Source organism: Aythya ferina (assembly GCF_964211825.1).
Source record: "Aythya ferina genome assembly, contig: HAP1_SCAFFOLD_103, whole genome shotgun sequence".
Classification (NCBI taxonomy): domain Eukaryota; kingdom Metazoa; phylum Chordata; class Aves; order Anseriformes; family Anatidae; genus Aythya; species Aythya ferina.
In genome coordinates, this window is record NW_028181416.1 from 387,501 (window position 1) to 404,489 (window position 16,989).

At 43.4% G+C, this 16,989-nt stretch overlaps 1 protein-coding gene and 1 long non-coding RNA gene across 2 annotated transcripts; both read left to right on the plus strand.

Moving 5' to 3' along the window:
* Positions 1 to 7,694: 7,694 nt before the first annotated feature.
* LOC311428617 (ATPase family AAA domain-containing protein 2-like) lies at positions 7,695 to 10,486 on the plus strand (the record flags this gene model as incomplete). The annotated part of the gene is made up of 5 exons (XM_084539980.1): positions 7,695 to 7,952; positions 8,025 to 8,158; positions 8,624 to 8,761; positions 9,625 to 9,715; positions 10,143 to 10,486. Exons 1-5 carry the CDS (start codon positions 7,754 to 7,756, stop codon positions 10,484 to 10,486), a joined length of 906 nt encoding a protein of 301 aa, XP_084396106.1. The 5' UTR covers positions 7,695 to 7,753.
* A 3,240-nt stretch (positions 10,487 to 13,726) lies between these two features.
* LOC311428622 lies at positions 13,727 to 16,904 on the plus strand. Its single transcript, XR_014687796.1, has 3 exons — positions 13,727 to 13,910; positions 15,132 to 15,619; positions 16,766 to 16,904. It is a non-coding gene; the product is annotated as an uncharacterized lncRNA (long non-coding RNA).
* The last annotated feature ends 85 nt before the right edge of the window (positions 16,905 to 16,989 follow it).

Here is a 16,989-nt window from a genome sequence, read left to right on the forward strand (position 1 = left end):
AGGAGGACGTGCTGGAGGTATCATAGAATCACAATTGTTAGAGGAGACCTTCACATTTGTCCGGTCTAGTCATCACTGTACTACCAATGTCACCCAATAAACCATGTTCCTAAGCACCAGCTCCAACCTGTCCTTGAACACCCTGCTCCTCTGGGGCGTCCTCCACAGGTCGCAGCCTCCTCTAGGGCAGATCCACCTGCTCCACCGGGGGCTCCTCCAGCCACAGGGGGGCTGCAGCGGGGAGATCTGCTCCACGGGGGACCCATGGGCTGCAGGGGGACAGCCTGCTCCACCAGGGGCCTCTCCCTGCACAGGCCGCAGGGGAACTGCTGCTGGGAGCCTGGAGCACCTCCTGCCTCCTGCTGCACGGACCTTGGGGGCTGCACAGAGCTTTCTCACTCCTCCCTGAGCCAGACGCTGCTGGGCAGCAGCTTTTGTTCCCTTTCTTAGATGGGCTCTCCCCCAGGCGCAAACATCATCCTTTTGCTCTGCGTTCTGGGCAGCAGCTGGTGGGTCCCTCCTGGAAGGAGCCTCCTGGCAGCGGCCCTGAGCTCCCATGGGGCAGCTGCTGCATTCTCCTCACAGAGGACACCCCTGCAGCCCCCCGCTCCCACAGCCTGGCCTTGCAAACCCAAGCCAAGACACCGAGCGAGCCTCCCTGATTGCCAGCCAGCAGCTGGCTCAGCCTGGGACCCCAGGCCAGTGCCCACAAGACTCTCCTGGGCCTTGAAAAGCAAGCCTTGTGGGGACGGAGCACCCACAAAGAACGGACTCACACAACAGGACTCCTTGCCAACACCGCCTCACAGACACCTGGGCCTTGAGCGGGTAGCTCACCTTGAGCGAGCTCATTTCCTTCCCAGTAGCTGAAATGTGCCATTTCGAGGGCATTTGGGGGCTACAGCGTGCTGCTGAGAGGGTTGTTGGAGCTCCTGCAGGGCAGTGCTTCCACTAAGGCAAGGCCTTTTCTGCATCTTCTACTGCCCTGCAAGCGAGGATGCTTGGGGCACACAAGAAGCTGGCAGGGGACACAGCTGCAGGGATTGCAGGGATTCCTAAAGTCATAGCCAAATACAAGAAAGACAGGAGGACGTGATGCTTTTGATAGAAAGGAGCTTGCTTTGGGGTCCAAATCCATCCCTTTTTCAGGGAAGGAAGAGATGTTGTGCATTTCTCTCGTCCCCCTCAGACAGCCACTGGGTGACGATGGTGCCAAGTGTCTGGAAAGAGACCTTGCTTTCTCAGGCCCAGGTGTCCAGCTGCACACCAAGGCCGTCCCTGGCTTCCAGGCGCAGTTGCCAGGCCCAAGGCTGAGCTCCCCTGTGAACCCCCAGCCCAGCAGACCTTGCTCCTGGCATTGTGGAGCAGCCATTTCACGGCAGCCTTTTCTCCTGGCAGTCAGCTTAGCGCCGAAAGCTCTGTCACCGGGACACCCGAGAGCCGTGGCAGCTCAGCAGAGAGTCACTGTCAGCCTTGGAGCTCACAAAGGTGGGTGGCCGCAAGTGCCCTGAGCGTCCAGCTCGCAATGAGGACTGCTGTGGCACTCAAATTGTCACCTGTTTGCTGCGATGCTGGGATACCTGCTCTGGTAGCCTGGCATCAGAGGCCAGGGAAGCCAAGCAGCTGGGATCCTTCTCTGAGGCAGGGGACACTGAGAGTGGAAATGGAAATGGGGCACAAGCCCTCCGCCTCTCAAAGGAACCCCTCAGATGTTTAGGTATAGTAAACTTATGTATATCTGTGTGACTCTAGACCACAACATGTTAGTGTTCTGGTTTGTCCACTGCTTTGTTGTGGGGGCTTTGAGTTGGCCTCTACTCTTTAGGTGAATGCTGACTTCATATCTATGGTGCACTTTATTCTTGAAATGGGAAGTTTCTACCAATTTCCTGTCCAAAGTTCCTCATAAGCCAACTGCAATCATCATTTCAGATGTATCTCCCAACTTACACATTTCCTAATTCTCCTTGATATTTACTCAAGAAATGCATTTTCACAGAGACATCATATTTTTCTCTCAACTGGCATCTGGCTGAGCAGAATGATGTCCTTTAATTCCCTTCCACACAATAGGCAACTTGTTCCTTCTGTCTTCTGAACACTTCCTCCTAAGTTCAATGTGAATACAAGTGGCAGAATTTTGCCTCATGTCTTAAATGTGTGGCAGGGCTGCCCTGTCAGGTGTATTTATACTGGAGAAAAAAAAAAAAAAAAAAAAGAATAGCCATACACACCATATAACCACTTAACTTTTTCAGTTCTTCTGTTAACAGTGTATGAACATGGGGTTTTGTTGTTTTATTGTTTGTTTTAAACTCCTGACTGCCATATAGCAAACATGACAAAAAAAAAAAAAAAAAAAAAAGAAAAACAAAAAAAAACACCCTTGGTTGAGAATCTCTAAGCATGGCTCTACTTTGTATTATCAAATGTCACTTCACCTGAACCATTTCAATCACAAGGGATATCCTTCTCTCAGGCTCGGTAGGACTTCCCAACTTTATGTCACCTGGAAATCTCAAAGCTCATATGAAATTTTTAGTCTTCGGCCACCATGTCCATACTGAACATACCTAAATTTGAAGTCATCTCTGCTCTGAATAGGAGGTTGGGTTTTCAGAGCTCCCTTCCAGCCTACATTTCTCCATGAGTCTTTGCCTCCTTAGCAGCTGCAGTTTCAGAACTGTCTCTGAGAATCACTACAGGGAACCTCTCCTTTGCCGGTAATTCCCTCTTCGAACAGTGTGAACAATTGCAAACTCCCTTGATTCACTTGCAGCCCCAAAGCCCAAATCCATAGATAATGTATCAGAAGCTCACAGAAAGTGAAATAGATGTAGTTCATCCCCTGTGTAGGGGAGCACTGGTCCTACAAAGGCAAGCTACTAAATTCTCTGGAAACAAATTAGCTTTAATAAATTATCTTGTAAATTCCACATTACCCGCTACTTCCCTAGTCTTATCTCTTCTTGCCACAAAACTTTGCCCAGCGTTGATGTCAAACTAACAGGCCTGCACTTGTCTGGATCACTCTTTACATTCTCCTGGACAGAAGTGTATTTGTTACTCTCCCATTCTGGGGACTATCCCTGATTTGCACAGTTGTGACGTATTTTTCCTACTTGAGTTGTTGTTCTGTGTGCCAATGCTGTTAATAGGCTAGGTAGATATCAGCTTGTCATTTTTCACTTGAATCACTGTAGATTTTTATTTCACCTCAGATGATGTTGTGCCTAGTGCCCTACCCTCATTTGCAATGGGAATCCTGTCACTGCCCTTAATATCACATTGTTGTTGCTGTTAGATGCAGGAAATAAGATTTGCAGCATTTGAGACATCATTAACTTTTGATCTATTTTTGCCTCGAGTATGCAACTGTCCTAATTTGTTCTCTTTGTTCCCCCTGGTTTCTGTGGCTTAAGTATCATTTACTATTATTGTTTAATTTCCTACGTGAAGGAGGTTTTGGGTCATTCGTACTTTATTTTTGCAGTTTTTAACCTCTGAAATGTACCTTTTCTCATTGCTTTTTTCCCATCTGAATTTTGAATTTTAACTCTGCCTTCTCTGCACTCCAGTCCCAGAGATGCTTAGTCAGACTCAATGATTCATTTCCTTAGATTTCAAAGTTTGCATTTGTAAGCCTCAAAACCTTCGTTCTAAGCCTGGTGTTGTCTGTCTTGAAATGTAAAATGAGAAAAGTCAGCTCATGATCAGACTTTATTCAAATCTTACTACATTTAAACCCGTACAGGAGCCAAGTCTAAAATGGTCTTATATTTTTTCACTTTTGTGAAGAAATCCATCACATAGTATATCTGTATGAGAATAAGTGGTAATCATCTTTCAGTCTTTTGCTGGGAAGTTGAAGTCTCCCGTAATTCCCATTATTGTTTATGTGTCTGATAACTGTAGACTGGAGCTAAGAGCAAAGAGCAGGCTAGCAAGGCTGTCTTTCTTTAGCAGCGATTTGCACAAAACCACTCTATTGCTGACCCATAACATTTCCCTAACCTCTGCTTCTTGCTAACACAAAGCACCATCTTATTCCATCCATTTGCCCTGGTTTCCAGACTTCCTGAGATTTATCAGTACTTGTATGGCATTCATGCCTTTATTTCACCCTTCCTGTGTTGACACTTGTCTTAAGAGTTTTAGATCCTGAACATGATCATCTCAAAGTTTGCCTGACAGTTTGGTCTTCCTCACATTGTCGTAGAGTATCAGGTCTCTACCACTTGAAATAGATTGTATTGGATTAGATTATTGGCACTGTCTCTTGTGCTGCTAGTCCATTATCTTCGCGGTCCATACAACTGGCCATCAGCGGACATGAAGTGGCCTTATCCTGCCCATTTACCTGTCTGGAAATCAGCCACTCTCTCTGCCTAGAACAGGGAATGGATTTTCCTCAGCTTTCTTCAAAAGCTCTGAAGTTTTCTGTGACCTTTCCACTTTTATGGTATGATAAGCTTTTGCTTCCACTGAAGGGTAGAAGTCATTACGAATAGTGCCAACAAAACAGAAACATAACAATGAAAATGATATTTGAATTCAGAATAGGTATTTAAAAAGTTCACCTTCTCCAGCACAAATGGGGAAAAGAAAAAATAAAATATATAAATAAATAAATAGAGCAGTCCTAAATCATCAAAACTGGCCAAAGAATTAGAAGAAGCACTATTTTTCCAAGGCTGCAATGTTTTCCATTCATCTCACTGGGCCAGCAGAGCACTAGAGAGCTGGATGCACTGAAGTCCTGGCTCATACCCTAAATGACCTGCAGGAAGATCTTCTTATCTCTGTCCCCCCGTTTCTCCTTTCAATCTCTGTTTTGTCTGTTTGTATCACTAGCTATCAAAGCGCTACTGAGATATGCACGTGCAGCACCCAGCACAACCTTGTTTCAGGCTCCAGTGGGACCTTTAGGCATTACCATCCTATAAACAAGTAACAGTGATAGTGAGTGTAATTACAGTCGTCAAACTATTCCAGCTCCACATCATTAGCCATGCCCTGAGCTAAATAACATTTTAATCAGTCAGATATGTCACCTGTGGCTTTCTTCACTGTCACTTGCAATCCAGCAAACTTCTTCCTTCATGTTTCTAGATTAGACAGAGGGTTCTTATCTGCAGACATCCACTTCCCTGTTCAGGAAGCAGTGAGACCTTTCATCTTCACACAGAATTAAGATGATATCCAAGCATCATGAGACACAGCGCGTATGTCTCCTAAGCCCATCCCATAAGAGCAGGACATTTACCTCACATGAGAAGAAGACTTAATGCAGAGGCAAAGCAAGATACTCGGTGTCAAAGCCATGTCTGGATGAGCATTAAAGACAGACCAATATTACCCAGTACAGGAGGAAAATCTATCATTTGAAGAAGATTATTGTCTCTGATTATTAGTTTCAAAATTAGTTTTTTCTTTGGATTTCCTCTGAACTTAAACTTAGTTTGGAATGCCTTTGGTTTTGAATAGTTCTGAAATTGTATTACTTCTCCTAAGTAAGTTGATAGTCTGTTCTATTTACGTGAAATTCAAATAATATAGTGAAGGATCTGCCATCACTTTTACTGTGTGCCAGGCTGAGAGCCTTCCTGTACTTAAAGGCAACCTATAGGAAAGCTGGGGAGGGGGTCTTTATCAGGGCCTGGAGTGACAGGACATGGACTAATAGCTTTACACTGAAAAGTTAGATTTCTAATATATTTTAGAAAGAAATTCTTTACTGATAGTACTTCACATCCAGCCCCTCCAGCCCCTGGCATGTTCCCTGCAGCCCCTCCAGCCCCTGGCATGTTCCCTGCAGCCCCTCCAAGCCTGGCACAGGCCCTGAGAGCTGGCTCCGGGGACGACCCCATTGCTGTCTCAGGCGCCAATACACACAAGGGGAAGGAATGCATGCAGAAGTCATCTCGTTTCGGAAGGGCAGAAAGTCCTCCCAAGAAGGGGAAGGAGCAAGAGGAAGGCGAGGCAGCCTACCCCAAGGTAGGGCCATCCCAGGGCACAGGAAGCTGTTGGAAAGGAGAGCAGAGAGAAAAGCAGCAGGAAGCAGGTGATCCCCATCCCTGGGCGAGCTGCGAGCCATGGGACAAGATTGCAGCTGTCCTCCAGGCGAGCACATTGTCAGCTGGCTGCTGCGCTGCTGGGATAGCAGCTGCGGGAGCCTGGCAGCAGAGGGCAGGGAAGCCAAGCAGCTGGGATCCTTCTCTGGGGAAGGGGGCACTGAGAAAGCGCTTGCAAACGGGGCACAAGCCCTCAGCCTCTGGAGGCGTGAAGGAAAGGGATCCCTTCTGGGAAGATGCTGTGGGCTTGCTGAGGCTCGAAGAACAGACGGTGCTGGCTGCTACCAGCGTGCTGCAGCAGCGGCAAGACAGAGCCGTGGTGGTTTTCCTCAGCTGGGCAGCTGAGCTCCAGCACAAGCGCTCTCTCCCTGCCCCTCCTCCAACGCCAAGGGGAGAAAAGAGGCTGGCAAGGGCTCAAGGGCTGCCAGAAGGACAGGGAGATCGCTCCACAAGGAGCGTCACGGGCAAAGCAGGCTCAGCACAGCCTGTTCCAGTCCAGCCCGGGGCCTGCTCCTGAGGGGGCTCTCCACAGGCCGCGGCCTCCTCCAGGCCACAGCCACCTGCTCCACCGGGGGCTCCTCCAGCCACAGGGGGGCTGCAGCGGGGAGATCTGCTCCACGGGGGACCCATGGGCTGCAGGGGGACAGCCTGCTCCACCAGGGGCCTCTCCCTGCACAGGCCGCAGGGGAACTGCTGCTGGGAGCCTGGAGCACCTCCTGCCTCCTGCTGCACGGACCTTGGGGGCTGCACAGAGCTTTCTCACTCCTCCCTGAGCCACACGCTGCTGGGCAGCAGCTTTTGTTCCCTTTCTTAGATGCAAGATCTTCTTAAATTCAGTCCAGCCAAGTAGGAAAAGTAAATGTGGACAGCTGTATCTTGGCAAAGAAGATAGTAGGGAGCAAGGAGGTTCAGCAGTCAAGATGGAAGGTGATGCCATGAGGCTTACAGGCTAGTCATGTTCTAGTGAAACCCAGCCTGAAGAAGAAGAAACCTGCCTGACTACTTGATGTGAATAACAGACTCTGTTCAGCTCTTTCCTAACATAGAAACGGTGCTGACTGCTTCTTCAGAGTAACAGAAGTTCGTGATACTACTGAAATAGTTGTGGTTCAGATGTAGATCTGATTTCTCCTAAGCACACTGAATTCACAACTGTTGATCCTCCAGAGGAGGCTTTGCAATTGAACACCTGGAGAATAGGTAAATTTCCCGCTGTTGTTCTCCTCTCCTCTTGTTTTGTTTTGTTTTGTTTTGTTCCTAGTAGCATAGGCTTAAGACTCTGAAGAAACAGGCTGCTTTTTTTCATTTCCAGCACTGGCTGTTCCTCCTGAGCCCCGCCTTCTATTTTTGCAGTCATAGGATATGTGAATGTAAATTCGTGGAGAGAGGTAGAAAACTCTTTCAACTGGTGTTTTTTTGGCTATGTGGGGAGAACAAATAGAGTGGCTTTGAATATTCTGGCTCTTATTCAGAGCAGCATGTGGAGGGAGACAGATGCGTTTGCTTTTTTAGTGCAATGGCTTCAGAAGCAAGAGGGGCAAAAGCACTTTCTCTGGGAGCTGAAGAAGGTGTCCTAATCACAGGAGAGGTTTCTAAATGGCATATCTTTGCGAGCGTTCCTTTAGTCCGGAGGTTTTTGTTTGTTTGTTTGCCTTTGGAAGATTTTACTCGTAATATTCATGTCCTTCAGCAGAAGTGAGAAATGTGATTTTATTTTGTGCAGTGTCGCGGACCCTCCGAAATCTCCTGGGAATGATGAATACCTCGCCCAGTACCAATGTGATGACGGTAGAGACAAGGAGAAACCAAGAAGATCAAAAGAACGTGGCCTCATTTCAAAAGAAACCGTTTTGTACGGCAAAGAGTCTTGTGAGCCTGGTGAGAAATTGCGGCAAACTTCCTCTCTCAAGTCTGACACTGAATGTAGCTCTAAAAACCTTTCCTCCTCAGCTGTTACAGAGAGATGCCAAGATACAAAGGACGAGACTAAAACCACTGAGAAAAAGCATTACCGAAGCAAGAGGGAACATGCTCCTAGTGAAGAGAAGGAGACTCAAAAAGCAGATCCTTCGAGCAAGAGAAGGGTAAAGTTGAATACAAAGAATACAAACTTGAGCTCCTGATTGGCTTCATGCTGAACTCTGTGCTGTTCTTGTCCTAATCTTGGTCTCTCCATAGATAATATGGTTTAAATCCAAAGAGAATCATGCGATGAGGAAGATCTCACTGCAACAAATTCAACATCTAAAATCAAAGTTGACATTTTCCGTGATTTTCTTCCTGAGCAGAAGTGTGCGGTACTCCTTTTATATTAACGTAGAGATTATTTCAAACAGTCTTGAAGTGCTTGATGACTTAACAGTCTGCAGATTTATTATCAAATCAAAAAAAACCCCGACTTGGTAGACTATTTTTTTCCCAGTTTTGAATGACCACTAGGAAGAAGGTTATTCCGGCATCAAGAAAGTCATGTGGAATGTAACAAAATGTACTGAACCAGTAAGTAAAACTTATATTTTTCTATTATTTCCATTGTTTCAACTCTTCAGATGCTTATGGATGGCATAGATAACAGAGGGGAGATCGTGGTAATCGGAGCTACCAACAGACTGGATTCTGTAGATCCTGCTTTACAAAGACCAGGACGCTTTGGCAGAGAGTTCTTCTTCAACTTGCCAAATAAAGAGGTGAGAACTTAAATTCAACGTTAGTGCTACCATGGCAAAGTCCAACTTTATAGGAAAAAAATAATTGACAACTTGAACAAACGAGTGATATGTGGAGACACTGCATTGTTCCATGGAGGGCAAATCTGGTACTGGATATATATGGTCAGGATGATACCACCAAGTAGTTAGTTCTATAATCAAACCTTTCATTCCCCAAGTTGTACCTGTTTGCTTAATTATTTAGTCGACTTGGGTGTTTTCATCATGAAGTTGTGTTTTTGGTCTCAATCCTTCGCTTATGAATGAATAGGGGATGTGTTTGCATTTGATTGTGCCCCTGCTCGGTGGTAGTAGTTTGAGTCATAATTCTTTTCTTCTTTATAGTAATCGTAGCAATTGGAAGCATTGTGCCAGAAGTGCTTTCTGTGAATTTACTGACTGAAAATCAAATGTGATGAAGTAATGAGACTGTCCCAATGAAAGCTTGCTAAGTTTTAGAGAAGTTTTTTGGACAGCAAAGAAATGTTTCTGGATAAATTTTTCATTACAGTATTTTCTTCTGGGTCCTTAGGTCTCGTAGTTTGGAAACTTGTTATTGAAGCTATAAATGCCTTTTCTTTCACTGTAGGTTCCTAGAAAAAGTTCAGTATAACAAATAAGAACTATTCAATTTCCTGGTTGACAATGCAGAGTGTATATTAAATAACTGTAAAATACTTGAAAGTTGAGCAAGTAAGAAAAGCGTATTAATAGATGAGGGGTTTTGAGGGAGGACTGTTTTGTTTTTTTGTTTACTTGTTTGCCTTTTGGTTTGTTTGTTTCTTGTTGGTATTTTTAAGGAAAACTTGGGACAAGCTAAAATGCAATGATTTTGCTTCCAGGCTAGAAAAGAAATTGTCAAGATTCATACTCGTGACTGGACCCCTCAGCCACCGGACATGTTGCTTGATGAACTAGCTGAGAAATGCATTGGTAAGACTGAAACAGAAACGGATTCTTGCTTGTGACCAAGTTGTAAAGAACCTTAGCTTGTACCAGGCAGTACCCATGCTCTTGTGCCTTGCTGCACAAGTAGTCAACGAGGCAGCTGGCACACCTTCATAGCAATCAGAGTGAGATGCTTTCATCTATTTACTCTTTGTTGTCGTTCCTCTTGTTGTCTAAGAACGTTAAATGGTTCTGGGGCATCTTCCTCAAGAGTATAGTTTTTGATGAGGAGTCTGCTTCAGCTGCATAAGCGCAGGATATCAGGCAGTGAGCAACATGAAACTTCCCTGCAGAGCGGTAGCACTTTGAATTCCCTGTTAAGCTGTTTGGTTTTGGCCTTACAAATTCTTTAAATGTTGCATGTTGTAAACCTGGGCCTTGACTGATGTAACGTTTGATTTTTGTTTGTTAGGATACTGTGGTGCAGATATCAAATCTTTATGTACTGAAGCTGCGCTGTGCTCTCTACGCCGATGCTATCCTCAGATTTATGCAAGTAGGGAGAAGTTGCTACTAGACGTTAATTCTATTAAAATAAAAGCAAAGGACTTTTTCATGGCTATGAAGAAGGTTGTTCCAGCTTCAAACAGGATCGAGACTTCGCCCGTACAAGCACTCTCACCCATTTTCAAGCCACTTTTTCAAAGATCAGTAGAGAATATTTTACAAGTTGTGCAGAAGATCTTCCCGCATGCACAGCTTGCACTAAAGGAGGACCGACAGCAAGGTATAACCACAGCATCCACTTCTTTATAATTCTGCTAAAGCAAAAACTTGTGGTTTGTGCAATCAACTTAAACCTTTCAGACATAATGGTGGTAGAATTTTATTATTTGCATGTGCGTGTCTTTTTTTTGGGCAAGTCTGGAATATAACACATAGGTTTTATTGTGGATTCAAAACTGAAATGCCAAATGGAAGCTCTGAATGACTCAATACACAGTAAAGGAAGATGCGTTCTCTACTGAAGCATGCTGCTTCTGACGGCAGCTAAGATAATTAGCATTTGTAGAGGTTGACTTGAGGTTTGAAGTATAATGCACCTATTTTTCTTTAAAAAATCAAAACTCAGATCTTTGGAGGGGAAGCATTTCTAGGTCAATGTTTCTAATTCCTTTCTGAAGAATGTCAGAACCAGGATACAAGTATAACTGGTCTAAGCTAAATATTGTTTTAGCTATCGTCCTTTTTAACCAGTCTCCTAATTTAAATGTTTGTGGATCGTACTATACACGTGAGATCAATTAGCATTGATACTTACTAGATGAATGGAATTCTGTGGCCATCACATCCTTTATCCCTGTGCTTTCATTGTGGGAACCTCCTCCAGAAAGAAATGGTCTTGTTTGTTTCTTTTTTAGCTATTAAGCAACTGCAGAAAGTGTTTGTAATCTCCTTTATTCTAAGGGGGAGAAAAAAATCACCAAGAGTAGCGTACCTTACACGTACACATCAGTGGGACTTAGTAGAGCTTTGTAGGGCCTTGTGCCATCTCCTTAGATCTGTGGTGGGCTGAACTCTAGGAAATAGCTTTCAGTGTGTGCTCTCAAATGAAGAAAGGGTTTTGGCACTGATTTAGAAGCTGTATTAATGGAAGAGAAAGAGACAAAGGCTATTCAGGAAAGTTAACAAACCTCTTTTGCCTTTCAGAGCATTTCAATCCTATTTTACAAGATGATATGTTTGACAGTGATGACGATGCATGCTTGGTTTCTGGAGATGAATTAAAAGATGGAATGCCTGACGGACCAGAGAAAAAACGCCTCTGTTTCAGCAGGTAAAGAAAGATAGATCCCTGTTACGTTTAAATTCTCAGGTCTGCTGAGTCTTTGTGAACAGTTCCAGCTGTTAAAAGTGCGAGGGGTGGTAGAGGAAGGGGCAACATCAAGTTTGTGTGTTGAAGGGGTGCTTGGTATTCACAAGAAGAAAGGGTGGAGGGACTAAAGTTGTAACGAAGTTGCTCTGAATGACCAAATTGAAAAGCCCAGGCTTCTCTTTGTAAGCCAAAGTGATCCGTAGACTACCAGAACAGGTTGACTTAATCCATGGCATTCTTTGAAAGACTCAAGACCACATAAATGTGCTGTCTGTCCTTTTAGCTAAAAATACCCCAACTTTATGGGTTTGTGTTGCCACCTTTTGCCCTTCTGTTTTCCAGGATTGTTAAACCAGTAGTGAATTATGTAGCAGAAAGAAAACTGAGAAATGGCTTGTTAAAACACCTTGAGAAAAAATTGAATGGTGTCTTTATTTGTTAAGCCACCAAGTTGTGTTAATCTTGTGATATTTTAGTATGGAAGTCATGCAAGCCCACAGTTGGAAAGTTAGATCATGTTGTCACAGCTGGATCAGTTATTTTTCTCCGTTTCTATTGCTGTGCTGTCCAGAAGATTTTCTGTGCTTTAGAGCAAGGCTAAGTCTCTAGCATCTTTGATTTAAGCCAGCAGAGGTACAGCCTGATTGTAGTGGGGAAACAAATGCTCCTCACCAATTTATTTTTAAATAAAAATAAATTTATAATAAAGTAAATAATAAATATATAATAAATAATAAATTTATAATAAAGTAAAGCAAGATTGCAGGGATATTAATTTGCAGTCTTGGTTTACTAAAGAATAGGAAACACAAGGGAAGAAGGTGAAACAATTGGAATGAGTGAATAACTTAACTGGAAATCTTACATGTATTTAATGTACCGCTGCCATTTGGATTATTTGGGGAGGGAAAAGAAAGTCTATAGGAAAATTACTTGGAACATCTGTGTGTCTATTCAGCACCTCATTTATAAGCTTGTTTTCTTAACTCTTGTTCTAGGAGTGCTTTCTGCGAACCAACATCACGCCAGCCCCGTCTGCTAATAGTAGGAAAAGAAGGGTACGGCCAGGTTTCTTACGTGGCACCCGTGGTGTTGCACGCTTTGGAGAAGTTTCCCGTTCACACCCTGGACCTTTCTGTTCTGCTTACAAACGTTGCATCGCCAGAAGAAATCTGCGGACAGGTACCTTTTTTTCTTTTTCTTCTCATCGGATTCACTGACTGTATGTAAAGGATCAATCGAGTTGCAAGTAAGGTGAGCAAAATTAATTGGTAATGGAGGTGGCCTTGTTTTAATGCGCTGGGATGTTTGCTTCTGTCTGAAAATCCCCTTTTCTTTTAGACAGCACCACAAACAATCTGGATGTTGTACATGTCCACATTTTCCATACCCAGTTTTACAGTGAGGCTGTTGCTAGCAGCTCAGGAAGCTGGGCGGTGTTGCTAATAAACATCTCTTTGTGGAAAGAAATGCTGTTCATGTCACTGGGATCCAGAAAGTAGTTCTCATTGCCTCCTAAGACTGTGTGCTCCCAGTAGATGGCTCTGTATCAGACTGCATGTCGGCTACTTTTTGTAGGCTTCTTCTAAATTATATTAGTAAGGCAACCGAGGTTTGGGGCTTCTGTTTATTTTGCTTTCGCACGGACATACACAACTTGTGCTGTTGCAGTATGTGCAATAAAAGCATTAACATTCAGAAAACACTTCATTTGCACAGTGATGTGGTTTTAACTAGAAAAAATGAACAGATTTGGTGTTTTTACTTTTAGGCAGGAAATCCATTTTCTTGTTTGGCATCACTACCTTAAAATATTTTTACCTTTAGTGGAAACGTTTGAGAGCCATACAAGTAAGGACAGACATGTTACACGACTGAATACTGATGTGTCCCTTAAGAGGGACATTTCCTTTCTTTGTTATGCGATGATTGTGGCTGTGGCCATATAGCTACGGTGTCTAGCCACTGCCTGAATATATCCTTCCCATCTTCTGACTAGAGTTCTCCGAATACTGATAATCTGAAAGGGTGCACAGAGAAATTCCTTATGTGAAAGGATGCTTGCCACTCTGTTCACGTAGTTTCATTTCATGGGGCAGTCAGATGGCTATGTAGCTATGTATTAACAGGTTCTTGTACGTGTTTTAGTTTTCTTACGCAAGCTTTCCTTTTCACTAGCTGATCCGAAATGCTCAGAAGACAGCACCAAGCACAATTTATGTCCCAGATATCCATTTATGGTGGGACAACGCTGGACCTGCCTTGAAACTTACTTTTCTAACTCTACTACTTAACATTCCAGCATTTTTGCCAGTTTTGCTGCTTGCTACGTCTGATGTACGTCACTCAGATCTCCCAGAAGAGGTATTTGTCAATACTTTCCTTACTATTTCTTCAGTGTCTTGTAATTTATGAATGCTTTCAGCATCAAAATGCTGTGCTTTCTTAAATGCATGCTGTTATTACTCAGGCACCCTAACAAATCACTTAAAATTTGCTTAGAGAAAAAGAATACTGTGAAAGCATCTGCTTAAGGTTTTTTCTGAGTCAAGCAAGTGACTTTCACCCCCTTCTCACACATGCAAATAATAAATTAATACAATAATTCTGATGGCTACAAAGTGGTTTAGTCAAGAATATGAAGTGCTTGAAATTACAAGAGGATGTTTTTACTGAAGAGATTTCTTCTGACAGTCTGCCATTCCATGCTACGTTGGGTAAACTGCTAATAATGCAATTTAGTAGAGAATTGAAACACTTTGATTAAAAAAAAATAAGTAAATCAGTTTCTTTCTTCATATAGGCCAAAGCTTTCCAAGCTGGAAAGCTGAGTTCCAATTTCTGCTAAAGTAACTTTGGAATCGAATTCTAGTTGTAATCCTAAATAAACTGTAGTAAAAGTAGGTGCAGAACTTCATTGACTTCTGAGAGTTTACATTAAGGGAAGGTGCCCAAAACAGGACCACACTGTTCTCATTCTGATGATTTGGTCTCAGTCACTGGGGGAAGAGAACGGGTCTTACCTAGACGTGTTTATTATCAACTGCTTTGAAAGTGCTTGTGTTCCCACAGAAGTTTTTGTACAGGCTGTAAATTCCTTCTAAAATAAGTAGTGAAATTCCTCACCTACCTTTTAATACTAGAACTTGAAAATGGAGGAAGACGTAGAGGTACTAGCTACTTCAGACACCTTTTGGTAGAGAAATAAAAACTCAGCAAAAAGCCCTCACTTGTCTGCTGAAGCCTGTCTCTTCCCTCAATAGCCATAAAGGTTCTAAGTAAAGGCTGCAGCAAGGCAAGTAAATACAAAGGAGGCGCTGTTGGATGTGGTGAAAGCCATTACTTTACCAGTGTAGCGTACAATCCCTTCAGCGAGCTTTAATTCTACAGGTGATTCTTAAAGGTGATATTTGAATTTGCCGTGCCAACCTGTGAAAATGTAGCCTTTTAAGGCCAGGAAGATAACTTTTTTCAGTTTGTGTTCTTCAGGTTATAATTAATTTGAAAAGGTACTCATCTTTTTGGAATAGAAGATGAGTTTTTTGTGGCCTTAAATCTGAAATGTCTCTCCTCCTTCTGCTTTAGATGCAAAAATGATTTAATACGGAATTTGGAGAAGTGTGCAATATTGAGTTGCCTGGTAGGGCAGAGAGAGCAGCCTTTTTCTGAGGACCTAATTCTAAATGAAGTGGCTAAGCCTCCTGTAAAGAAAAGAGGTGAGGAGGATATGAGAAGTACATCTAAAACTTTCCTATCGAAGTTACTAGCTCTTTGGGCTTTGCTTTGGTGGTCATTTTCTGTCAGTAATTTGTCATATGCTTGTATTTGAGTACTGTAAATTGGCCAATTTTTCCTGATGAATTGAAGTTGATTGGACATTGGAAGACATTGCCTGTAGCACCACCAGCTGAGCCTCAGAAGCCACAAGAGTGATCCCCACAAAAGTAGGGATGCTGGAGGAGGAAGAGGAGGATACCTTGCGTGACCTTAGAATTTTCTTGAGGGACGTTACTCACAGACTTGCCACTGACAGACGTTTCAGGGAATTTGCAAAGCCCGTTGACCCACAGAAGGTAAAGTAGTGCTGATCCGTGTGTGTCTGTAACTTCTCAGTGTTTGTACTTCTCAGCGTTTTGGGGAAGGTTCAACTTTGTTTTTAGGGCTGCACTGTTAGGATTTTGCAAGAAGCAGAGGCAGTGCTTTTACTTCTGCTGACTCTCAAATGTCTCTTATGGGATTATTTGCTGAAAGCCCTGGTTTCATTCTAAAAAGCCAGTCCAAATGCCAACACAGTTTGCTCGTGAAAAGGCTTTGATATGTAGGCATGTCACAGCACTGAAAAGCACAGAGATCTTTCCTTATAATGACAAACAGTATTTACAGGACTACTTGAATGAAGTCTAAAGCCCTTTCTTGGACTGTCAGTTCCTGTGGGAACAGGAATAGGAGCAGCAGTTTGTAAAAATAAGTTTTGAGATCCTGTTCTCTGTTTCATCTGGAACTCCTCAATAGGAATCAACCATAAGTGCAGTGTGTTTTCTTTTTCCTCCAATTGGCTGCTTAGATGCCTTTTTCTCCTTAATTTATGAGATAAGCCTAAACTAGGGGCATATATTTCAAAGACAGGTGTAACTTGAATATACCTGGGGATCAGCAAAGTCGTCTTCATGTGGGCCTCCACTGGCTTTTCTTCCCCTTTTCTCCTAGGTTCTTGAGCTGTGAAAAATCTAGACAGATACATATGTCCTCATCTGAACTGGTCATTAGGCTCCTCTTCTGCTCTGAGGGAAGAAATGAGCACCTCAGGGCCCAGTTATCTCATTCTAAAGTAGATGCCTGCAATAGGTACTTCACAGGTGCAATTCATGCACCTTTTCCTCAATGTCGACAACAAAGAGAATGCCGGATGGCTTGCTCAGCTTTCACTGTTGTGATTTTCTGAAGCAAAGTGAAATGAATCTCCCACCCTCAGTGTTTCTTCTCTACCATGCACGTGCTTCTGACCTCCCTACTTCTTGTTGTCCTCTCGTGGCCGCTCTAATGAAAAATGAAAAAGCCCTTCCATTTTTGAGAAGCAAACTGGTTAATTTCAGCATCTTCTGATGCATCGCAAATGTTCAGAGTTTTTAGGAAGTCGTTTATTTAAAGTCTTCAGAATAATTTTGGTAGACAGTGTGCAAGGTTAAGAAAACCTCTGAATGCTTGTATTTGATCTGCAGGTACCTGACTATGCCACAAGGATTAAAGAGCCGATGGATCTTTCAACAGTTCTGACTCAAATTGACTCGCGCCAGTACCTCACTGCAGGAGACTAGCTGAAGGACATCGATCTAATCTGTAACAATGCCTTCGAGTACTACCCGGATCAAAGATCTACGGGTGAGGATGTGCTTTTTAGCCCTAGTTTAAAAAATCTGTCAAACATATAGATGGATAAATGCTG